Source organism: Dysidea avara, chromosome 6, assembly GCF_963678975.1.
Source record: "Dysidea avara chromosome 6, odDysAvar1.4, whole genome shotgun sequence".
NCBI classification, from domain to species: domain Eukaryota; kingdom Metazoa; phylum Porifera; class Demospongiae; order Dictyoceratida; family Dysideidae; genus Dysidea; species Dysidea avara.
The window spans coordinates 28,913,684-28,939,534 of NC_089277.1; the positions used below are offsets into that span (position 1 = coordinate 28,913,684).

A 25,851-nucleotide genomic window follows, 5' to 3' on the forward strand; every position below is an offset into this window, starting at 1 on the left:
TTTTGTGTCCGTATGGGAGACATGACAAGTACCCAATGGGACCATTCCCACCCATCAACTAGCTGGGAGTCAACATTATATTTGTCTCGTGAAATGCGACCCTTCGCTTCGGCCATTATTAAGAGAAGCAAACTTGCACTTTAAGAAATAACAAACACACCCAAAACTACTGAACTTTGAAAAAATCGATTGTGGGAGTCGTCGTGTTTGCCGCTGTCACGTGATATGTGTTCCCCCGAGCTTTGTGTATCCAGCACACATTATTTTTATTAGCTATTATTAGACTTTACAGCATATACAGGGCGAAGTGACATAAGGAAGGAGATACAAAAAAAGAAAAGAGTGTATGCTGATGGTCTGGCAGCAACCTGTGTCAGCCATAAGATTAATTAAACTACTTAACTACTTACAAAATAGAAAACAAAGCTTTAGCTACTTACAGAAAAATAAAAAGAAAAAAAGCTACTCAGATCCCATCCAAAAACAGCTTATAGCTGTAAAAAAGTGCGCGTCCAAGTAAAGCAGAGTTAACTGCGACAAAAAGTACACTGTAAAAATATGGGTGTTTCAGAAACATCTTTTGGGGTGTTTTAACTACCATTTGTGTGGTGTTCCCTTTAAGTGCATTATTACACCCTAAGAGGGTGTTGTGATACACAGATGGGGTGCTACAAAACTCTGTGAGGAGTGTTACAAGTCACCAGACAGGAGCCTCATTGGGTATTAAATGGCATATTGCAACACAAACTTGGTGTATTATAGACAAGTGTATTAAGAATTTATATACACAAATTTTCATTATACCTTAAAAGAACAACAAATACAAATAGCAATACAGCATGTACAAGTGACTAAGTACACTCAGCAGATTTACAAGTTTAAAGTTCAGCAGGAAGTTTCTTAATGTTTGTAACTAGTGTTGCAACAGCTTGTGGCACAGACTGCTCATCTTCCAGGTCAAAAATGAAGTGTTATATAAACACCATAACCCTGTAAATACCCTTAGGGTAGGAAATATCGAACACAAAGTACGTTGACACTAAATCAAGTATTGCCTCATTTATACATTTTGACTCGAGGAACAATTTTCCTTCACAGCACACAAACATTTGGGAAGTTTCAGTTCCTGGTTTACTGGTCACAACAAGGAAAGGCTCAGACTGCTGGATATCTGACAATTCATCACCCAGATCAACATCACAGCTCTACATTTAAATGAAGCACAGTTAGAATGCGTTTACAACCTGTCAATATCTGACCTCAATTATCTTCAGAAACACAGCACCTTTTCCTATACCTCGTGGATATAACAGCTTTACAAGAAGATCAAGGAAGATAGCATCAATAGCATCTGCAGTGTAAACAAAATTTAATATTTCTAAATCATTGTACAGGTGCACGTACCATCAGGACAAGAAAGCTCTTCACATGAACCAAGTTCTTGCAACAGCTTATTGATGGTGGGGCGTGTAAAAACCTCTAACTTTGTAGCTTGGATCAGCTTTTTTTTCTAATCTTGCCAGTTTTCCAGCTTGGCATAAACATCAACTTCAGAGCATATAGCACAGCTTTGGATTCATCTCGTAACTACGTGCATTAATTTAAAGCACAATTTCTAGATAAAAATGACTTACCCATCGACTTTTAACCAATTGCGGAAACTTTTCAGTAACATCTGATACATGTGGCTTGTCATTTCTTATCCAAGAGTTTCTTTTATGTCGGGTTTTCTGCAACAGTTGTTTAACTTCCCGAGCACTTAACTTTGATCTTTTCTTTGATCCCTTTTTATTTTTGCCTCCTAATAAGTACATGTTAAGTTATGATTGAATAATACATGACATCTCTCTACCAACCTTTCAATTCCTGAACTGCATTATCATAATCATCCTCAGTTATATCTGGATCATCAGACTGGGTAACTCTTAGACGTTTGGCTTGCGGAGCACTGTTCTCATTGTTAGCATCTTCTTTCAAACTTCCACATCTAAAATTTTTTAAAGAATTCCGTAAAGCAAGCTTCCATGAACTCTGTAAAAAAATAAACACAACTGATTAAGTTATAATAACATATACACGACATACATATTTAGTGGCTCCTTCCACATCTTTCAGAACTGGGTATTTTAAAATCAGCATTCTGCAAATCTTCTGGTATTGTTCTGGTGTTGGGTAACTTGTGTATGCAGTTATGTAGGTCCGCAGCACTTGGACAATTTCTCTTCAGGCTTTTCCTGTCACAACACCAGTAGAACATGGTGTGAAAAGGTAGAAAGTTCTGGGATTGTAAAGTTCATTTGCCACTCAAAAGATTCCTGCTCAGCTACATAGCAAACACCAGATATTCTGTCACAAAGCGGCATTGCTGGTGAATCCTGTCCATATTCTTCAGCACCTCCACTCTAAAAAAGTACGTTAGAGCAGTTACTAGATATCATGAGATGATTACCTTGCGGATTTCATCAATGACGTTTCTCAGCGTGATTCTGTCCCCAATAGTCGGTGCAAGTTCCTTAAGATCGTTTTCCGTTAAACTGACAAAAAGACTACCAGTTATTCTATTGTCATATAGCTACTGCTGCAACAATATCTTCGTGTAGCCCTTTAGTACGTAAATAATCGCTTAACTCTTCAAGGTCCCATTCAACCGCGGGCGACATTTTTACGTCCAACTCTCGACACGAGGTACTCACCTATTATTAACTGTTGGTACAACACTTGACACGAGGTAAGTCACGTGCACTAAATAGAAGTTGTTTTATTTAACACCCAGTGTATATAAATATGGCACATGATAATAGTTACATAATGTAGGTCTATTTCTTGGTACAGCCAGAAAAATCATACCAATCCAACTTTTCAATTTTTTCAAAGTCCTCTCCTTAGCAGCACGCCTCAATTTTTGCCATATTTTGCATGACGAATCTTTCCTTTACTTTAGCGCCAAAACTAGTTCTGCACAGACTTTGTGCATCAAGATATTTGTATCCGGTTCTGGTCTATATCTACTTCGCCTTCTTTCTTGGGGGGGGGGGGGGGGGGGCGTTGGCAGCGGAGTAAGCTCGATTGGCGACAAATTCGCTTCGGACAAATTCCGGAATCCGTACGGGAATTCCCAAGGTGGAATCCCGCATTCCAGAGCAAATCTAATTTTGCTGCTGGGTGTAGACTGATCATCGCAACCCCTTGCCCATTTCTGATGATGGTAAGCACTCTTAACGTTGTTGCTCATTCTTTTCGCCATTTTGTAGGACGTTTGCACTAGTTGTTTCACCTGTGCTTTAATTAGAGTTGTTATTGTTATTATCTACTTTGCCAGTTAGGCACTGGAGGGTGTACACAGAAGGCAGAGCCTGTTCGAGGTGTTTACCCATAGCCTAGGAGCCTAAGCGAAAATCTTTGAGCTAAATATCCTAAAGTGAAACGGGACAAATACCTAGAAGGGCTGAAAAGAAAAAAAGCCAACCCCATCGTGACTTGATCCGCAGGCCACCCAGATTCCGGCCAAGCGCCACGCTCGGAGCCAACTTTGGGGAGGCCACCTAAGTAGGGAAATGTTGTTGTTATTATCTACTTTACCAGTTAGGCAGTTGGTAACCACGTTGCGATTTTTTCGTCAGTGCAGCTAGGATCGTTAAGGTTGGGTGTTTCCATGCACTGCAAGGTACGTTTATTAATTGTGTTTTGTATGTATGTTCATCATTCGATGTACTTAAAAGCTTAATTAGCGAAATCCTAACAGCTCTTTTTTGGTATTTCGTCTTAGATAAATGTCGGGAATATCGTGCACACTATGTTCTGCTACGTCACATCTCATGCTGAATGTTAAAGAATATATCCGACATGTCAAGTTATTTCATGCACATCGACCAGACTTCAAAATAACTTGTGGCATAGAAGGCTGTCAGAGAATGTACAGAAAGCCAGGAACGTTCTTTAACCATGTTTATGATGTACACGGAAATACCTCACAGCCTAGTGAAACTTCAGGAGGTCATGATCAGGCAGTGCAGGAGGACATTACCAATTGCAACACAGGGTGTACTAATGAGCCAACTGATTGTGATAACCAGTCATATATACCCTCCCAAGACATGTTACAAAAGAACTCGGCCATGTTCTTACTTGGAATAAAAGAAAAGTTCAAACTTACTCAAGTATCTCTGCAGGGTGTTATAGAAGGTGTGACTGCTTTAAATCAACAAAACATCAACACATTGAAGTCACAGGTATCATTTTTCTGTAATTTATGTGTATGCTTACATTGTTCTTGCCATGTAGATCTATGAAGTTACGAATACTGCAAATATTCCTCATTCACAAATGCAAGAAATTGAGAAGTGTTTTGAAAAATATGAACATCCTTTTGCCAACCTTGAAACTCAACACAAGCAGCTAAACTACTACAAAAGTAACTTCGACTTTATTGTGAGCATTCAATTATAGTTTAAATTGAATCTGTGTTATGCTACTATATTAGGAACCTGTTGAAGTTGTACTTTGAATTCGCCGTGTATGGAAGGGGAGTTTGTAAAAGACGGAATAAGGAATAGCGGAATAACTCGCATCACAACGAACGGGCATTTATATGGCTTATGCAATGTTAGGGTGATTGTACTGTTACAGCTGTGAACTCATCCCTCGTAGATATACAATGTAGGGTGATTGCGTGTACTGTTACAGCTGTGAACTACACTGCTTCGTCACTCATAGATGTCCTAGCGAAATGATTACTATACGCTCTTGTTGTTGAAACCATCATAATAAATGAGACATGTATATACATTTACAAATTCAGTAACCCTCGGTCACATGCGACCACAAGGCTGGTGATCAAGTGATACCAACATGGGCATGGCAAGGGAGAAAAGTAATTACAATTACAAACAAAAACAACGATTACAAAACAAAACAAAAATATTAAATTATAAGTACATTATCACAACCACTCTTGGCAATCCCTTGCCATAAAAATCCTCTGGGATGCAGTCATACAAACCTTCGAGGCATCATCCAGCATCCGTCGAACCAGTGACCTTGTGATATTGATGTCCTTATCAATAAAATGTAGTACATTGTAAGTGTTAGTGACTGAAAATTGCTGGAAGTGACCTAAAACGCTGATCTCAAGAGTCTCATAAAAGTTGGTAACATTTAACCGATCTAGCTCTGATAGAATTTGGTGGTATTCAGCCTTATTTTGTTTGCGAGATCTAGCCTGCTCAAGATGGTGGGCACTGTCCAATGGACATGTCAGTTCAAATAAAAGTATACTAGAAGTGACGGTATTATGGATAACAATGTCTGGTCTAAAGGGGGTCACAATCACATTAGGTGGAAGTGTAGATGGAGGTGACTCACTGGCTCGCAAGTTAGGAAGGTCAGCATAAACCCGGATATAGGGCAAGTCAATGTAAACCCTGATGAAACTGTCGACCAAAGACTGAATAACTAAATTATGTCGATAAGTGTACCTTTCCTGAGATAACGCAACCGGGCAGCCCCCCAAGACATGAGCAGTAGTTGGACGTGAGGAATCACAAAGTACACATTTTGCATGACACTGTATATTCCACCTTCGCAAGTTCATGGCAGTTGGCAGAGTGTCCGAAGCCGCCCGCAAAAGAAATGACAGCTGACCAGGATGCATACTGGATAGTAATCGGTTCCAAGTTCGACAAGAGGTCTCAAGCTCGGCAGAGTCTGCAAACTTGCACTGAACAGAAAGTGTTTGAAGATGATCCTCAGAGGTAGATTTAACCTCACTAAGTAGTTGAGTCTTAGCTGTCACATACAATGATCTCGCAGTAGGCAATGAAGAGAGTTGCTTCCTGGCTGTAGATAGGATGGAATAATCACAATCCTGAAATTGCAGAAATTCTTGTCCTAAATGTAGATGCACGCCCAGCTCTTGGAGCTTAGGGTCTGAGGAAGCACTGATACATGACAACAAGCTAATCTTGGCCTCTCTTGTAACATTAGATACACTTGGGCAGCATATCCCCGGGTAATAAAGGACTACACGTGTTGCACTTCTTGGTAGATGTAGCCATCTTTTCAAGTAGCGAGTAGCCATAGACTCCATCTTCGATATGGCAGTAGGTGTAACTGCATCCACACTAAGGTGGAAACGCAACAGTGATAAAATGTAGTTTCGATAAATCCAAAGTCTGTATTCTCCACGTATGCGCAGGGTGTCAGTAGCTGATAGTAATTCTGTTATCCGGCCTACCATACGTTTATTAGCAGATCTCTTTGTGGCACTTAATGATACACCAATAAGCTTTCCTAAAAACTTTGTGCCGCCTTCAGTAATTGACCTTGTAACACCTTTAGATAAAACTATTCCTTTCTGCAAACACTTAGAGCCGTCGAATAGGTACGATATACACTTCACAGGTTTGAAAGATAAATCCAAGTCACATGCTCTACGGTCAACTGTTTGAAGAACACTAACATGTATATCAAAGTTATCAGAAACCAACGTAACATCATCAGCATAACCCATCATTGAATGCTCACTGGAGTTAACTACTTTCAATGAAGGCCTCCATTTAGCTTTACTGGTGACCGGATCTGTCTCAAGAGGAACGAATTTCCTAGCTCTTTTAGAACAGGGTAGCCACTGCGTCCTATTGAGATCAACTGTTTCATATACCACTTGTCCATTATCTTCACTATACACAATTTTACAAGATCCATCTGTGTAGTACTCATCAACATAAGCTTTGTACCATCCTGGCAATTCTCCATTGTCTTCAGTCCATTTTATATACACATAGGTACCAACAGGTGGAAGCATCTCAGTGTCCTTGATCTTCAACTGAAACTGATAGCCGTGGGAGGAGTTCAATGATTCTGCTAGCTTGAGAACAGGGTTGAACACAAGTAGGAAGATTATAGGAGAGAGTGTGTCTCCCTGAAAAACACCTCGTTTAAAAGGTATCTGGTCTGTTTCCCAAGAATTACCCTTAACGATGACAAAAAACTGTGAATAAAAGGATTGAACGTAATCTTTAAAAGAAGGTGGTACTTTTACTGCTTCCAGCATATCAAAAATCAGTTGGTGGGACACAGAGCCGAAAGCATTCTTCAAGTCGAGGAAAGTCATCATCAGTGGCTTTCTATTTGTCAAAGCATCTTCCATGATAGCAGATAGAGAGTATATGTGCTCAAACACACCCGGCAAGCCAGAAACAAAACCCTTCTGAATACTAGTATCTATAACATTGTTTGCTCTCAAGTAAATCTCAAGATGGCGGCTCAGAATCTTATGAAATAACTTCCCTACCACACAAGTAAGGGCAATTGGACGGAAGTTAGATGGATCACTGGTATCACCAGATTTATGGATAAGCCTTAACCGGGCAACTCCCCAGCTAGGTGGAGCAGTTCCTGTCTCAAGTAATTTATTAAACAAGGTAGCCATGAAATGATGAATTGACGGAAGGTGGTATAGATGGTAATAGGTGATGCCATCCATTCCTGGAGCAGACTGCATAGAGCAGTGTTTCAATGTAGATTTCACTAATCCAGGAGTGATCTTCTCTGTGTTGAATAATGACGGATCACAATCAGGTATAAATTCATGGGTCCAATCCGGTAATTTGTTGTAAGTAACTGTACTATCAGAGTAAGTTTCCGTAAAGTAACTGGTAGCAGAACTATGATCGAAAGATGGATCAGGATTATTAGATGGTTGTAACTTCTTGTGAACATATTGCCAGGGATTCTTTCGGAACTCCTGCCCATTCTTACACATTTCCCTAGTGATCTGCTGGCGGCGATGGCATTTTAAAACTTTATTGTGCGTTCGCACCAGTGTAATAAAATTCCCGTCATAGCCATCCATATGTCTACGAGAAGCGTTCTTCATGTCAGTAAGGTTCTTCAAAATTGTTTCCATTCTACGAGGACGATGGCGTCCGTTACAGGTTGGCAAAATTATCATATCAAATAATTAAGCGACTTTAAAAAATTTTTTTTTCGTTTACAAGATACACGCGTCTACACTGGAAGCAGGTTTTCAAGGCTCTGTCATGGAGCGTCAGATAACTTTTAAACCTTTCCCCCGTTCTAGCAGGAATGGCCAAGATGACATCTACTTTCACTTAAACGCAACAGCTTAATACGTCCTTTTTCATGGTACAAAGTAGGGGGTTTAACATTACACATAAAACCATTGGCAATGAAAATATTGGCTCACCCCAACAATCCAGGCGCGAACTTTTAAACTAATCCCCGTCATACAAGGCTAGATCACTCCTTGCTTGAATACTTCAGCTAGTTATACCGTTCGTGACGAACGTTATACATGATACAAATAATTTTATAAAAATCACCATCTCAATCCAATAGTCGCATACCCCGGCTGAGCACTAATTATTAGTGAAGCGCGCGCTATATTGCGTGGGCGAGTTGCAATAGAGAAGCATTCCTTTCGTGAATGTTTAATTCATCAACTTTTCAATGGACAATAGCCATTGTACATGTAATCAAATAAATATTAATTTAAAAAATAATTGTCAATATAAAACTTTCAAGTTAGCTGTTTGCAGATCTCCAGAATGTAAACCTTAGCTGTTTGCAGATCTCCAGAATGTAAACCTGTGGAAAAAACGGTCACATTTTAATTGGTGAATTTTAAAAAATCTTTATTATGCACGCATGCGCACGCACACACACACCCACACACACACACACACACACACACACACCTTTGGTATTACCAATGGTTAGCCCCTAACCACAGGTCAATCAAAAAAACTCTAAACGTACATGTACAGGCGAATGATTGTAAAATACATACATGGAAAGCCCTGAATGTAATATTGGTGGGGTCAATTCTACCAACTGTTGATATCACATTACCACACACACCATTGGTACTACCAAAGGTTACCCCTAACCACATGTCAATCATAAAAAAATCTTAGATACAGGTGAATGATTGTTACATGGAAAGCCCAGAATGCAATATTGGTGGAGTCAATTCTACCAACTGTTGATGTGACATGACCACACACACACACACACACACACACACACACACACACACACACACACACACACACACACACACACACACACACACACACACACACACACACACACACACACACACACACACACACACACACACACACACACACACACACACACACACACACACACACACACACACACACACACACACACACACACACACACACACACACACACACACACACACACACACACACACACACACACACACACACACACACACACACACACACACACACACACACACACACACACACACACACACACACACACACACACACACACACACACACACACACACACACACACACACACACACACACACACACACACACACACACACACACACACACACACACACACACACACACACACACACACACACACACACACACACACACACACACACACACACACACACACACACACACACACACACACACACACACACACACACACACACACACACACACACACACACACACACACACACACACACACACACACACACACACACACACACACACACACACACACACACACACACACACACACACACACACACACACACACACACACACACACACACACACACACACACACACACACACACACACCTTTGGTATTACCAATGGTTAGCCCCTAACCACAGGTCAATCAAAAAAACTCTAAATGTACATGTACAGGCGAATGATTGTAAAATACGTACATGGAAAGCCCTGAATGTAATATTGGTGTGGTCAATTCTACCAACTGTTGATATCACATTACCACACACACCATTGATACTACCAATGGTTACCCCCAACCACATGTCAATCATAAAAAAAAATCTTAACTCGGTGATACAGGCGAATGATTGTTACATGGAAAGCCCAGAATGCAATATTGGTGGAGTCAATTCTACCAACTGTTGATGTGACATGACCACACACACACACACACACACACACACACACACACACACACACACACCTTTGGTATTACCAATGGTTAGCCCCTAACCACAGGTCAATCAAAAAAAACTCTAAACGTACATGTACAGGCGAATGATTGTAAAATACGTACATGGAAAGCCCTGAATGTAATATTGGTGGGGTCAATTCTACCAACTGTTGATATCACATTACCACACACACCATTGTACCAATGGTTACTCCCAACCACATGTCAATCATAAAAAAAAATCTTAACTGTGATACAGGCGAATGATTGTTACATGGAAAGCCCAGAATGCAATATTGGTGGAGTCAATTCTACCAACTGTTGATATCACATTACCACACACACACACCATTGGTACTACCAATGGTTACCCCCAACCACATGTCAATCATAAAAAAAATTCTTAACTCGGTGATACAGGCAAATGATTGTTACATGGAAAGCCCAGAATGCAATATTGGTGGAGTCAATTCTACCAACTGTTGATGTGACATGACCACACACACACACACACACACACACCTACCTTTGGTATTACCAATGGTTAGCCCCTAACCACAGGTCAATCAAAAAAACCTCTAAACGTACATGTACAGGTGAATGATTGTAAAATACGTACATGGAAAGCCCTGAATGTAATATTGGTGGGGTCAATTCTACCAACTGTTGATACCACATTACCACACACACCATTGGTACTACCAATGGTTACTCCCAACCACATGTCAATCATAAAAAATCTTAACTCACTTCATACTCCAATAGAAGGTCACTCACAATGTGAGAAAACTCTCCAGCACCTTCAGTAGTAGCTATTCTAGCTTAGCTACTACTGTATGTAGCTAAGCTAGAATATACAGTAGTTAGCTATTAGTTTCGTTTTCGAGTCTTCATCCTTCTAGTGGAGGGGTGAAACGAAACGACTGTCACGCCCCCTTTGCTCATGACGTTGGTACCATACTTAACATACAGTACCCGCTCACGAAGTGCAAAATTACATTTGATTATAGCTCTTACTAGCTACTACTGTTTGTAAAGTATGGTACCAATGTCGCGAGCAAAAGGGGGTGTGACAGCCGTTTCGTTCATCCCTCCACTGGAAGGATGAAGACTTAAAACGAAACTAATAGCTATATTCTAGCTGTGCTAGCGCAATGATACTTAGCTACATACAGTAGTAGTAAGAGCGTATAGTAATCACTTCGCTAGGACGGCTATGAGCGACGAAGCAGTGTCATTGCAAGGATATCTACGACGGATGAGTTCACAGCTGTAACAGTACAATCACCCTAACATTGCATAAGAAGCCATATTGATTTAAAACGCACATTCGTTTTGACTCGAGTTATTCCGCTATTCCGTTATTCCTTATTCCGCCTTTTACAAACTCCCTGGAAGGGAATAGGTGCTAAGAGAAGATGTGTGCTTGAAGAAGACAGTCTTATGTATGTACCAATACTTCAGAGTCTTCAAGCACTTTTAAAGAATGATGCTATGCTTACCAGAGGCACATTGAAGTCAAGGTGAACTAGCTATAATATATTTCTGCAATGTATCTTTCAGCTTGAGCGTGGGCACAGAAGGTCTTCTTCCATTCTTCATGACTTTTGTGATGGAGAGTTTTTTACTAATCATCCTCTCTTTTCTACCTCCAATGATGCTTTACAAATATTTCTTTACTACGACGAATTAGAAACCTGTAACCCATTGGGATACAAAGTTAAAATACACAAATTAGGTACGTATATGTATTCTGTTAGTTATATGTTTAAACACTTATTTCAATAATATAGGGTCATTCTATTTTACTCTTGGCAATTTACCTCCTAAGTACAGGTCTAGGCTTGCTAGCATACAACTTTTGGTGCTGGTAAAGTCTATTCATGTTTCAAAGTATGGTATGGATGCTGTTATGGAACCGTTCATTAGTGATTTAAAGAAACTGGTAATCACATAAATTGTAACATTATAATATTGCTACATATGTGCTTGCTTGTTTTTTGTAGGAGAAAGGAGTTGAATTTATTGTTCGGGGACCTAAAAGAAAATTCTATGGCACTCTTGCTATAGTCTCTGCAGGCAACCTTGGAAGCCTCGCATTGGGTGGCTTCAAAGAAAGCTGTAGTGCTGAAAAGATGTGCAGACAGTGTATGACAACGAGACCCGAGTCACAGAAGAAGGTGAAATGTTAAGCAATACCATACAATACAAAAGTTTGGTGAGAGAAAATTTGTCTATTTTATACAAGATAGGAATTTGGTGGATAATAATATGCATATTAGCGAATGCATGTCATATTGCCTACTCTGCATGTATTTAGTTATCTAATATTTGGACAAGTGAATTGAATTCATTTTGCCATATTTGCCAAAATTTTCTCCCACCAAAATTTGTATCAAACAGTTTATGACCTAAATTCTATCGTACTGCAGTTTCTTGAAGTGAACTTTGAATTGCGAACAGCAGAAAATTACAAAGATCAGTGTGCATTAGCAGAAGCTGACAATACTGGAAAGTGATCAAAGGAATATGGCATTAATCGAGCCTCTTCTCTAAATAGTTTGGCTTATTTTCATGTGTGCAATGGTTCCCTCGTTCCTGACATCATGCATGATGTACTTGAGGGAGCCTTGCAATATGAAGTCAAATTAATATTGCAACATATGATTTACGAAGAAAATTACTTCACACTTGATAAAATCAATTCAAGATTGGAAAATCTTGAACTTGGAAGCATTGAATCTAAAAGCAGGCCTACACCTATATCATCAAACACCTTAAACTCAGATGGAAGTAGTCTGAGGCAAAATGGTTAGTGTAACAATAGTCTTGCAAAGGTTAATTGTTCTTTTATCGCATCGCAGATGTGGCTATTAGGATGCATATTGCCAATTGCAGTCGGAGAATATGTTCCTGATGATGACGACAGATGGGCTTTATTTTTGCAACTCATGGATATTGTGGATATTTTATTTGCCCCTTGTACATCAGAGGACCATGCAATATATCTTGCTACTTTAATTAGTGACCACCACCATGAGTTCACTAAGCTGTATTCAGATGCCAACATTCTCCCCAAGCAGCATTTTATGATTCACATGCCGAGAATGATGACCCAGTAAGTGATTAAAGCAATGTTTAAAATCATTAGACATGCCATTATTTCATTTAATAGATTTGGACCTCTAGTTCGTCATTGGACGATGCGGTTTGAGGCGAAGCACTCCTACTTTAAGCAGCTGGCACAATCAATGGGAAATTTTGTGAATATCGTGTATTCCTTGGCCATGAGGCATCAACTTTACCAGTCCTATCTGAATATGACTGGTATCAACTTTACCAGCTTTACCAGTCCTTGCCGACAGCTTTACCAGTCCTATCCTACCAGTCCTTACTTTACCAGTCCTTGCCGACAGCTTTACCAGTCCTATCCTACCAGTCCTTACTTTACTTACTTTACCAGTCCTATCCTACCAGTCCTTGCCGACAGCATCTGCCAGGATGGGAACATAATTTGGAAAGTGGTCCAGGCAAAAATGTCTTCACATTAGCCATCATCATATCCATGCTATTTTATCCAGGATCAGTTGCAAATTCTGATGTCATTAGTGATCAACTGGAATTTCCAGTATCCAATGTTTTCAGGTATATAAACTTCTGCACTAGTATATATTACTATACATCTTTTACAGCTGTAAATGGGTAAAGATAGATGGCAACGAATACAAACTTGGTGCTGGAGTCATCCTTGATGTGAAACATGATTTACCAATTGTAGGAGTTATACAGGATATCTACATTATTAATGAAGATAAGATATTTTTTAATGTGAATCAGTTTTCAACTTCTTATGAACCACACTATTGGACATACATACTGGAAGACAAAATTTGTTCAAGAATAATTGGCTATCCAGATTTGTTCATTTACTTTGCTGTACATATCCGCAAGTTACATGTGACTGACTTTTCAGCTGTATTCATATTACCATTTGCACTTTGCGTGTGTGACTAGTATTTCATATGCATACTAGTTTAATAAATGAAGCAGTACTTCACCATAGCAGTGCTATTAATTCACTTTTGTTTAGTATCTTAATGGAGAATACAATCCGTGCATGGCAGCATGCTTATGGACACACCATATAAATTCCCTGGGTATGTACTCAATTCTACACATATGTGTGTTTGCTAGAGCATCCTTTGGAAAATGGAGTATATATGCACACAAGTGAAGTAAGTATTCACTTATTATTTGATGCAGTCTGTTGTTGTGTCAACATGCTAGACCATGGTGGATATTGGTTGTACAAATTGTCAACCGACAGACTATGTACAGTGATAAGGTAAGAAACTTGTGAAATTAATTTACCGAAGTCTAATTGTTTCATGCAGTTTGTCGTGTCAACATGCTAGACCATTGTGGATATTGGTTGTACAAATTGTCAACCGACAGACTATGTACAGTGATAAGGTAAGAAACTTGTTGTGAAATTAATTTAACGAAGTCTAATTGTTTCATGCAGTTTGTCGTGTCAGCATGCTAGACCATGGTGGATATTGGTTGTACAAATTGTCAACCGACATCACATACTATGGATATGGTAAGACACATGTTGTGAAATTATTAATTTAATGAAGTCTAATTGTTTCATGCAGTCTGTCGTGTCAACATGCTAGATCATGGTGGATATTGGTTGTACAAATTGTCAACTGACAGATCACATACTATGGATATGGTAAGACGCATGTTGTGAGATTATTAATTTGATGAAGTCTAATTGTTTCATGCAGTCTGTCGTATGTGTCAACATGCTAGACCTTGATGGGTATTGGTTGTACAAATTGTCAACCGACAGACTACGTACAGTGATAAGGTAAGAAACTTGTTGTGAAAGTATTAATTTAATGAAGTCTAATTGTTTCATGCAGTCTGTCGTGTCAACATGCTAGATCATGGTGGATATTGGTTGTACAAATTGTCAACCGACAGATCACATACTATGGATATGGTAAGACACATGTTGTGAGATTATTAATTTGATGAAGTCTAATTGTTTCATGCAGTCTGTCATTGTGTCAACATATTAGACCATGGTTGTACAAATCGTCAACCGACAGATCACATGTACTGTGGATATGGTAAGACGTCAGAGGAGGTTGGGTCATGCGTCATAACCCTGTGACGTAAGATTATGCAATCAGACATTGTTCTCAGTGATAAGGCTTGTTTAACAGATAGGAAAGAGGCGCGTTGTACTAAGAACGCTTTAAATGGCGCTGGGAAGTACTGGTGTGGATACACTCTCCATTCTTTACAATATTAAAAGGTGTCAATTTTGAATTAGTTCAACACTTTCTTTGAGATCACGAGATGAATGATGACGCATGACCAATCTGCTCTGGTAAGACATGTTGTGAGATTATTAATTTGATGAAGTCTAATTGTTTCATGCAGACTGTCGTTACATCAAAATGCTAGATATTGGTTGTACAAAATGTCAACTGACAGACTACGTACTATGATAAGGTAAGACACGTGTTGTGAAATTATTGATTTAATGAAGTCTAATTGTTTCATGCAGTCTGTCGTGTCAACATGCTGGACCATGGTGGATATTGGTTGTACAAATTGTCAACCGACAGATCACATACTATGGATATGGTAAGACACATGTTGTGAGATTATTAATTTGATGAAGTCTAATTGTTTCATGCAGACTGTCGTTACATCAAAATGCTAGATATTGGTTGTACAAAATGTCAACTGACAGACTACGTACTATGATAAGGTAAGACACGTGTTGTGAAATTATTGATTTAATGAAGTCTAATTGTTTCATGCAGTCTGTCGTGTCAACATGCTGGACCATGGTGGATATTGGTTGTACAAATTGTCAACCGACAGATCACATACTATGGATATGGTAAGACACATGTTGTGAGATTATTAATTTAATGAAGTCTAATTGTTTCATGCAGTACGTCTGTTGTTGTGCCAAGTCATGCTGGACCTTGTTGGATTGTCAATTATTGCCATGAGATTATATATGCATAGCTACATGTGTGGCACAATAATCACTGTAATTTTCATGATCAAACATACAAGAATATTTAAAGAAAACGTGTATTGTATAGGATGCTATAATCAGTCGCACTTCTCTGGAGACAAGTATAGAAAATTTTATTTCCCACAGTCATGCCAAGGTAGAGTGTATGCATGCATGCATGACTTAAGTACACTACTATAAGAATATTAATGCACATGGGGTGCATGACAACTTGCATGAAACAGTCTTCGAATGTGCATGGTAGTCCATATAATATGTTATTTGTTAGATCAAAGTGCATGGGTGATATAAATTGTATGTGTCTGCCCCTTCAAGCCTTTATAAATTCACACATTTGTGATGGCATTATAATACTTGAACTTGCTGAAGTTGAACAAGCTAATTCACAATTAATTTTGTTATAAAGTATACGCTAAAGGTGTAACTACACACCCTTTGGTGTTTTTAAACACTCTAAAGGGTGTGGGTGTTGTCATACACCCCAGTAATGGTGTACTCAAACACCCTTGTTTTTACAGTGTAATGATATCATAATGCGGCCATGTACGAGGTGTGCAAGTTGTAAAATTCATATTAGGTAATCAGATAATACGATGTTATTGTTAAAGTGTTAATGAGAACTATGTACTGCTAGTTTATAAGTGTGTGAGCATCTTCATAAATGCCACACAAATTTAATTCTCAATAAAGCAATGTGTATAGATTCTCTGATAGCAATAAAGAGATTGGGTTTGGCCATCTTTCCTTATTATTATTATTATTGTTACTGAGCAGACAGCACAGCTGATATGTTCAGGAAAAAAAGCAATCATAAAATGAATTTAGCTACGTAGTTACAAAAATTACAGTTATTGAGCTCCATACAATGTTTGCAGTTCCGCTGAAAAAGAGTCAATATTGTTGCTCTCAATGATGGAAAATGGTAAGTTGTTCCAATCCTTAATTGATCTGGAGAAAAAGCTCTGTTGGTATGAATAGGTAGATGAATTTGGTAGAATAAAACGATGTGGGTGATATAGTTTGGTGGATCTTGTCCTTTGTTCGTAGCATTGCCATATACAGGAAAGGCGGCCTGCAAACTCAAACTATTTATTGCTATCAGAGAATCTATACACATTGCTTTATTGAGAATTAAATTTGTGTGGCATTTATGAAGATGCTCACACACTTATAAACTAGCAGCACATAGTTCTCATTAACACTTTAACAATAACATTGTATTATCTGATTACCTAATATGAATTTTACAACTTGCACACCTCGTACATGGCCGCATTATAGTATCATTACTTTTTGTCGCAGTTAACTCTGCTTTACTTGGACGCGCACTTATTTACAGCTATAAGCTGTTTTTGGATGGGATTTCAATACTTTTTGTTAGAATAAGCGATGCACTGTTGATAACAGTACGTGAGTTTCCATGGTTTTGACAGAAACCCCAGATAACAGTGACAGAATATTAAAATATAACTGTAATTTTAGTGGCCAGGTCCGCCCACATGGGGGGGGGGGGGTATTTTCCCCCTGCCCCAGCCCAAAAGGGGCCCCTTGATTGCCTGTTTAAAGAAAGATCGATATACTCTAATGGAGCAGTCAGGATTTAGACCCTTCCTTGCCCCTGGGCCCCTCTTTAACTCTTTTCCCTTGGCCCACTAATTTCTCTGGGCGGCCCTGTTAGTGGCATGCAACTGCAGTCAACTAACACCCATTTTAACTAGTAAACCCTTAATCTTGTACTGCATTAAAATGATCAAAACACTCTATTAGAGCAGTCACAAAATAGCTGTAACACTGCAATCAATATTTAGCATAGTTACAACTTCTGCTTAGCATTGGATTGTATAGTTTAAATTACTAGCTACTTACACACTTTACAATATAAAAATATGGCACTTGTAGAAATGTGACTGTTCTATTAGAGTATCTCGATCTACTTCAAGCATTGACTAATTCAAGTGGGCACAATCACGTGATCGCGTGGAGGATGGCCTGGCGACCCTGATCGGATGTTGAGTCTTAGTGGCCTTTCTTTCAGCAACTGATACGCTTTAGGACTGTAGACGGTCTTCAAATAAGGTGTACGTTGCTGCTGGTTTGTAACGGTTGCTTTCTCTTACCTGTTTTTCAGGTCGTGGTGGGCTTTATTTCAGTTAACCTCTGATTATGCTGCGTCGAAATGCTCATATCCGCGCGCGTGAAGCTGCTGTTTCTGCTGATGATTTTCCGTCGTCCAGTGTGGATGACACTGAGTCGAATAGAAAGTGGTGCTGCTGTGGGGGACGTGATGACGGCCGGTTAATGCTCAATTGTGATCGACAACGTGAGGGTTGTTGTGTATGGTACCATTATGATTGTTTAGGGTTTTCACTTACTGAAAGTCAGAGATTGGGAAGTTCTGAAGCAAACTTTGTATGTCCAAATTGTTCCAATCTTGATACAGCTACCCCTCCTTCTAACTTTGATGCTGTTTCTGTCAGACAGAACCCAGAATTTAGTGATTCCTACCCTGTTTCCAAGTTCAAGCCCTGTACTGACTTTCTGTGGAATGACGTTACTGGTGAGAGAGCTTGTGAATTTTTCACGTCAACATATGAAGAGGTCATTCATTGGAAACCAAATATATTTTTAATACCTTTTGGAAAAGCTGGAAAACTCTTTGTACAGGAATTAGCAAGGCTGTACCAGGCCTTTGCAGAGGATTCTGCACTTGGCTGAGTTGCACTGCTGGCATGTTCAGTGATGCAACCTTTACTACTACAGAAGCCTCATCAGCAGAGCCGTGCTAAGGATCATTCTGTTCATCTCCTGAGGAGATTAAATTTGTGGAGCAAGGGCTCCTTTGATGCTCTTCTTAAGGAGGGACGTTGTATTCAAGACCACCTTAGCCGCTCCTTGTCATCTAAGAGAAGGCCCGATGACAAATCTCGACTGTTTGACCATCTGATGTCAGAGGAAAACGTCAGTATGGCCCTGCGCCTATTATCAACTGACTCCAAGGGTGGAGTGTTGTCTCTTGACTCTATGATTCCTTCGGGTAGAGATTCCTCTGGTCAACCCATTGTACGTACAGCTAGAGACATTTTACTGGAAAAACATCCCTTGGGTAGACCAGCTAATCCTTCTGTATTGCTCAATACAAACTACAAGGCACCTATGCCTGGAGACGAATGTGTACTTCTTTCAAAGAAGCCTCCGCTGGATTGTTTAAGGCCTTGGCCTCTGTGTCTCGCTACCTTTGTACATCCCCAGTAAAGGACCCTGCAGCCTTGATGCCCTTTGTGGCCTGCAGATTGATTCCCTTAGACAAACGTCCTGGTGTCCGCCCCATAGGTATTAGGGATGTGCCCCGAAGAATTGTAGCAAAGGCAATACTGTTTGTAATTGGTGAGGATGTTATCTCTGCTGCTGGTCCTTTGCAGACTTGTGCTGGTCATGCTGCTGGCTCTGAGGCAGCTGTTCATGCGATGAAGGAAATGTTCGAGAATGGTAATTGCGAGGCTGCTCTCCTTGTTGATGCTTCCAATGCTTTTAATTGTGTTAATCGCCAGGCTGCGCTTCACAACATCTCAGTTCTTTGTCCATCTTTTGCAACCGTCTTGCACAATACTTATGGTGCACCTGTTCGTTTGTTTGTAGTGGGTGAGTGGGAAATTCAATCAACTGAGGGTACAACTCAGGGAGACCCCCTTGCAATGGCCATGTATGCTTTGGCAGTTGTACCTTTGATTAGACATCTCCGTACAACAGTGCCCGATGTCTCTCAGGCATGGTTTGCGGATGATGCTACTGCTGTTGGATCACTCCCAAAACTTTTTTCCTGGTGGCAGCATCTCTCTTCTGTTGGACCTGATTATGGTTATTTTACAAATGCTACCAAGACAGTCCTAATTGTGAAGCCAGAACATCTATCCACTGCACAATTTATTTTTGCTGATTCTAATATACAGATCACTGCTCGTGGCCAGCGACACCTTGGTGCAGCTCTGGGTACAAGAGACTTCGCTGAAGAATACGTGGCTTCAAAGGTTGAGTCTTGGACTGCTGAGGTGTCTGCCTTTGCTGGAATTACAAATAGTCGGCCACATGCTGCATATTGTGCTTTTACCCACGGTATGATGGGCCGCTGGGTCTACCTGATGAGAACCATTCCAAACATTAGTTCTTTACTTCAGCCATTAGAGGATGCTATCAGACTCAAACTTTTTCCTTCTATCACTGGACATGTTGCATGCGCCACCGGTGAACGTGAGTTGTTCTCTCTGCCATGTCGTTTCGGTGGGCTCGGTATGGGTGACCCTACAGCTTTCTGTGAATCTCAGTTTGATGCTTCCCTGCGAATTACTGCACCATTAAAAGACTTGATTATTAGTCAGGTAGCACATGCTCATCCCCCAGATACTCGATCCATCAAGGCTCAGGTTCACCAACACCGGCGTGAGGCTTCTAAGAAACGGGCTCTTGAGATCAGAAATGGTCTCTCTTCACAGTTTCAAAGAGCTATTCATCTGAATAGTGAACCTGGAGCCTCTTCCGTGGCTTCAGGCTTTACCACTGCAAGACCAGGGTTACCATCTGACAAAGCAGGAGTTCTGGGATGCTCTTCACCTGCGTTATGGATGGACTTTACTGAATACTCCTAGCCACTGTGTGTGTGGCTCGCCTTTCACTGCTGATCATGCAATGATCTGTCGACATGGTGGTTTGACCTTTGTTCGCCACAATGACCTGCGTGATACAACTGCTGAATTACTTTCAAATGTTTGTACTAATATATATATATTTGTTAATGTACAAACTCAATCATGAGTATATTCGTACATATGTAGTTAGCTACTTATTTACAAATTTATATAATTGTTAAATAAATCAATGTTGCAATTGAGCCACCACTTCAATCTCTGAGTGGCGAAGAACTTACCCCTCGATCAGCTAACTGCCAAGATGATGCCAGGGCTGACATTCATGCACGCGGATTTTGGGGGCGGCGGCAAAGTGCCTTTTTCGATGTAAGGGTTTTTCACCCAAACGCACAAAGCTACCGCAATGTTTCGATACCATCTGTGTATAGGCGTCATGAGATGCAGAAGAAGAGGGAGTATGGTGACCGTGTCCGTGAGGTGGAGTTTGCATCTTTTACTCCATTGGTGTTTGCCACAACTGGGGGCATGGGGAAGGAAGCCATCACATTTTATCGCCGGCTTGCTGAGCTCCTTTCCAAACGTAGTGCTTTATCGTACAGTAGTACTTTGGCGTGGATTCGCTGTACCCTGTCTTTCTCCCTGTTGAGGTCAGCGACGATGTGCATCCGTGGAAGCCGCTCCATCTCGTTTAGATCACCAGATGCTTCCCCGGAAATGGGCCTAACAAATGGCCCTAGGGACCATTAGGTGTCCCGCTTTTCAGTTCTTGTCCAGCATGTTTGCCTCTTGTGCTGGAGGTGGTAGGAAAGGGCATTACATCTAGCCCGGGAAAAAAAAATATAAAAAAAATTCAAGTGAAGAAGCTACGCCCCTGCCAAGAGATCTTGTGAAATGAAATGAGAATAGTAAAGAAAAGGCAAGTATGTACAGAGACAATAGAGGGTCGCGTAATTATGTCCTGTTGTAAATAAACGCCTTTAAAATTTATATTACTACTAACTAAGCGCACCAGAATAGGCTTGTGAGGCTGTTGTCTCCAAGGTTGTCTCATTACTTGTCTTTTCGTGTTGAAGGGATTTAGTCGCAATTGGTGAGTTTAATTATACATGTATTTGTGTTGTAAAACTTAATTGTAAAAAGGCGATTAGCACATATCTTGATAAACATGTATTTGTCACAGTAGAGTCTCTCACGACTAGCTATTAGACATTGGACCAGGGTAAAAAATTCACTGCTATATTTAGAGGTTGTAACGTTTGTATATCTTAGTATCTTAATAAATAATCCTCCATGATCACTAATCACTAATAGTACAGTGAAAGCTGGTCATTATTAGTCTCGCTTGGCCAGACCCTTTCCGCGCAGCTGCTTATCGGTCAACCATGGAGACGAAATAATAGAGACAGCATCACTAACATCCTTGAAAACTTGCAATGGCCTACACTACAAGAACGTCGCAAATCAGCTAGACTAGTTTTACTATATAAAGTACTACATGATTTATTAATTATACCGAACTGTTATCTCCCATTTAAATCTACTGTATTACGGACCCAACACTCACACAACTTTAAACTAGTACCTTACCAACCAAGAATTGATGTATATAAATATTCCTTCTTCCCAAGAACTGTACCAGAATGGAATAGATTAGATGATGAGATTATTGAGACTGACTGTGTTGAAGAATTTAAGCAAAAATTAGTCCCTTCTATGTATATAGTTAAGTAACTTATCGTAATTGTATATATTTTTATAGTTTATTATTGTAATTGTACATATGTATATAATTAAGTAACTTGTCGTAATTGTACATACTTATATAGTTAAGTAACTAATGGAAATTGTACACATGTAATTGCACATCAGCATTATACCCCTGGAGGGTCCTGCTGATTAACAATAAATAAATAAACAAATATCGATTTGAAATTATAAGCGCCGCGCTACAAGGGTCTGGAACAGTTCACGTATTAAAAAAATCTACAATCCCCAGTGGTTGGGGAGTGTAAATTGGCTCACGCGATCCCTCAATCGCCAAAGTAGTCTGATTACTGAAGAACGAACTGAAGAAGGCCTCTGTGGATGACGACTATCGACCCGTGTGGGTTTTTCCTTCTACCTACTACTAAATCTTCAACAAGTACGGTTGAATAAAGACAAACAAGCTCAGTTCATCTCGAGGTAAAAGGAAAGTAGGCGAAAGGTTGAAGTGGATTTGCCAGTCAGAACAGACTAAAGATTCAAGGGAACACACGTTGCATTTTGTACTTTTGTATTTTAGGTGTTACCCAGTCCATCAATTGTCACCAATAACGTGTCAAAAAATTTCATGTTCACGAACTATTCCAGACCCTTGTAGCACGGCGCTTATAATTTCTAATCGATAAGCGGCTGCGCGGAAAGGGTCTGGCCACACGAGACTAGGTCATTATTCAGGCCGTAGGGACAAAAATTTTCTGACCTAGCTTTTTAAAGAGGTGGCTGCATTTTGCACCTTAAAAAAGGTAAGAAGCATACTGTTCTAACTGGCTATAGAGATGGATTTAGTGTGTGACAACGTATGAGACAGTGAGTGCTGCAAGGGGGCAGCCAATCTGTTAGAGCACCAAAGGCACTGCTTCAGACTTAGGCAGTTGGCTGTCAGCACAAAGTGTAAAAAGTTTCACTATTGGTCCTTATAAGCTCCTGATGAAGAAAGTGATGGAGTCATTATCCATAGGATATATTTTCACATAACAGCATTCCAGTGGTTTAGTGGTGACCACAACACTGCCTGAGTTAAACTATGGTGAGATTTGAGACTACCGGAAGCCCTGGAATGCCTTCAACACATGAAATACCAAATATCTAATGCCTGGCTTTCATCCACAGTGGACCTGTCTTGGTGGCCACTTGTACAGAAGGGAAACAGCTGCCACACAGTCTTTCAAGCGAGCAGCTAGTTTCCACACCCCTTAATTATCAATTTGTAAAATCTTGAGCAAAATTGTGTGTACAAGCAAGTGCGATGTTGTGCATTAGCAGTGTCGTGTATATGGTTGCTGCCTAGCAGTGACACATCACAAGTATTGAAGTTACAATGTGTTACTGTATCATCCATCTCTGAATGTGTCATTTTATGTAGAGAGCAATCTTCCACAAGTGACCTGCAGGTTTCAGTGTATATTGTTAACCATTAATATTGCTCACCATTGTGAACTGTATGTACAGTGAAACCTCACTTAGCGGCCACCTCTTTAATAAGACCACCTCATTATATTGGCCACCTCTAGTAGATCCCAAATATAGCTAAGCAGTACTTTATGACCTCATTCATAAGGCCACCTTGTTATTCAGGCCAAATTTTTGGTTCCACAGCTGGCCATATTAATGAGGTTTCATTGTGCTTATGTGAATTTTTATTTTTCGTAACTTTTCTTCAGGTTTACTGATGGGCACTATGAAGCATTGTTGACTGGTCCGTACATAATGTGGTGACTTGAAATGCTAAAACAGTACGTAGCATGTCTTGTATGTACATGTAATGTGTTGTAATGTGTCCACACATCCACACATCTTAGAAATAAATATAAATGTATTCTCTATACTCAGTTCCATTGTGCCACTGGGTCATAAGTGGGTTGAGTATGGATCATCCAGGACATTTGGGTCACATTTTGTCCTGGCCAAGTGGATCTCATCCACTGACAGAATATACAGATCAGATCATGTGTATAAATTACGGTGGAACTTGACTGTTTATTGCCACCTTCACTCAATAAGCAGGTAACAGTGTATAAATTCTCGATTGGAATTGGCTTTTCAAGAGAGGTTGTCTTTCTATACTGGTGGCCATTAAGACAGGTTGTACTGATAGAGTGTACATACTAGAGATGCAACAATATCCTCCACTTAGTGTCGTTTGATAGTGATGCAATGGAGACTATGTATTGTTGCATTTAAATACTATATTATTATATTGCAACTCTAGCACGTATTTATAACAGGAATGTTTGTTAACTGTTTAGACATACTGGAGCCACACCCACTCATCTGGATTCTACAAATGGAGTCATACCAACTTGTCATCATACTTACGTGTTACTCCCATTGTGCTCGGATTGGATGAATATACATGTCGTCATGTGAGACTTGCTACCATGGCGGGCCACTGGAAAACATTTCATAGCTGTTATATTACAGTCATTATTGTACAATTCTTACATTATTGTTGTGAAGTGTTTGGCATTCATGTGTCCTCTGTATGTTGTAATTACATGTATAATTTTTGTGTGGGGTGCTATAAAATGTAATAATGCATGGTGACAATTGGCTAGCTACATGTGCTAATTACTCGCAGCTTGTGTCAAAATCTGGTAACCGCAGTTGTATTGTGTCATTCTTTAAGCCACGCCCTTAGAGGACACATTACGTCACGGTAGGGGCGGCTAAATTTGTTAAAAACGAACGATGGTATGCAGCTAGGGATGAGCCTATTTTGCTTTTTTTTTCTACCTATTTTTCTTTCTAGCAATTCTTTTATTTTTTACCTATTTTGCTCAATATTTTGCTCGAAATTTTTCTATTTTGCTAAAAATTTATTGTAGTATATATAGCTTACAAGCATGTGTGACTGCTCTATTAGAATATTTCGTACGTAGTGACTGTTCTATTAGAGTATCTCGATCTTTATCATACAAAATGTGCCAAGTAGCCATTCCTTGGTGCCCATTTTTCCAATTTTCCACCTATTTTTCCAACATTTTGCTCTTTGCTTTTACCAACGTATTTTTCCAAAAATTTTGCCAGCAAAATCGGCGCATCCCTATATGCAGCACCATAGATTATATCTGTGGACTATAATCTATGGCAGCACACTTCTTTGTGGCTTTATGCACTGATTAACTACATAGAGCGCCAGTTCATCAATACCCAGTTACCGCAGTTGTGCTCTGCGTCATTCTTTAAATTCCGAGAGGGCAAGTAGACTCATCAAGTCGCCAGTGTGTGCATGGAGTACATGTACACTCAGCAACATTCATAGAATTCTCCAACTATGGGGTCTGGTGCATGCTCCCCCAGTAAAAATGCATATCGCAAGATTAAGTGTGGATGGTACTTATTTTCTACTGAAAATTGCATGCAGATGCAGATGGATGAATTCACTTG

General features: G+C 39.9%; 4 protein-coding genes across 39 annotated transcripts in view; 2 read left to right on the top strand and 2 right to left on the bottom strand.

The window, feature by feature from the left end:
- LOC136257307 (cystatin-A-like) overlaps positions 1-25,851 on the bottom strand; it is a 215,893-nt gene that overhangs the window by 110,306 nt on the left and 79,736 nt on the right. The gene's annotated exons all lie outside the window — the stretch shown is intronic.
- On the bottom strand, positions 793-2,264 carry LOC136259050 (uncharacterized). The gene is made up of 6 exons (XM_066052459.1): positions 2,086-2,264; positions 1,857-2,031; positions 1,635-1,801; positions 1,405-1,587; positions 1,260-1,351; positions 793-1,205 (listed from the first exon to the last, which is right to left on the bottom strand). Exons 1-4 carry the CDS (start codon positions 2,137-2,139, stop codon positions 1,498-1,500), a joined length of 486 nt encoding a protein of 161 aa, XP_065908531.1. The 5' UTR covers positions 2,140-2,264; the 3' UTR covers positions 793-1,205; positions 1,260-1,351; positions 1,405-1,497.
- LOC136258660 (uncharacterized) lies at positions 3,086-4,525 on the top strand. 6 transcript variants are annotated; one of them, XM_066051998.1, is made up of 6 exons: positions 3,086-3,205; positions 3,252-3,289; positions 3,589-3,639; positions 3,767-4,229; positions 4,282-4,428; positions 4,481-4,525. In XM_066051998.1, exons 4-6 carry the CDS (start codon positions 3,771-3,773, stop codon positions 4,502-4,504), a joined length of 630 nt encoding a protein of 209 aa, XP_065908070.1. In that variant the 5' UTR covers positions 3,086-3,205; positions 3,252-3,289; positions 3,589-3,639; positions 3,767-3,770; the 3' UTR covers positions 4,505-4,525. The 6 variants fall into 6 exon arrangements, with proteins under 6 accessions (XP_065908070.1, XP_065908067.1, XP_065908072.1 ...); XM_066051995.1 differs by having other exon boundaries at positions 3,087-3,205; positions 3,589-3,664; XM_066052000.1 differs by having other exon boundaries at positions 3,087-3,205; positions 3,589-3,664; positions 4,282-4,411.
- On the top strand, positions 11,350-16,113 carry LOC136257883 (uncharacterized). Of its 31 annotated transcripts, none has more exons than XR_010702252.1 (17): positions 11,367-11,728; positions 11,784-11,935; positions 11,997-12,170; positions 12,423-12,800; positions 12,846-13,108; positions 13,166-13,520; positions 13,572-13,635; positions 13,683-14,335; positions 14,385-14,463; positions 14,516-14,593; positions 14,649-14,728; positions 14,784-14,866; positions 14,922-15,001; positions 15,057-15,176; positions 15,228-15,394; positions 15,448-15,519; positions 15,575-15,619. XR_010702252.1 is itself a non-coding variant. In XM_066051208.1 (16 exons), the coding sequence occupies exons 10-15, from the start codon at positions 14,530-14,532 to the stop codon at positions 15,513-15,515; spliced, it is 426 nt and encodes a 141-aa protein (XP_065907280.1). In that variant the 5' UTR covers positions 11,350-11,728; positions 11,784-11,935; positions 11,997-12,170; positions 12,423-12,801; positions 12,855-13,108; positions 13,166-13,520; positions 13,572-13,635; positions 13,683-14,335; positions 14,385-14,463; positions 14,516-14,529; the 3' UTR covers positions 15,516-15,519; positions 15,575-15,642. The 31 variants fall into 31 exon arrangements, 8 of the variants coding, with proteins under 8 accessions (XP_065907280.1, XP_065907276.1, XP_065907275.1 ...); XR_010702254.1 differs by having other exon boundaries at positions 14,537-14,593; XM_066051208.1 differs by lacking the exon at positions 15,228-15,394 and having other exon boundaries at positions 11,350-11,728; positions 12,423-12,801; positions 12,855-13,108; positions 15,081-15,131; positions 15,575-15,642.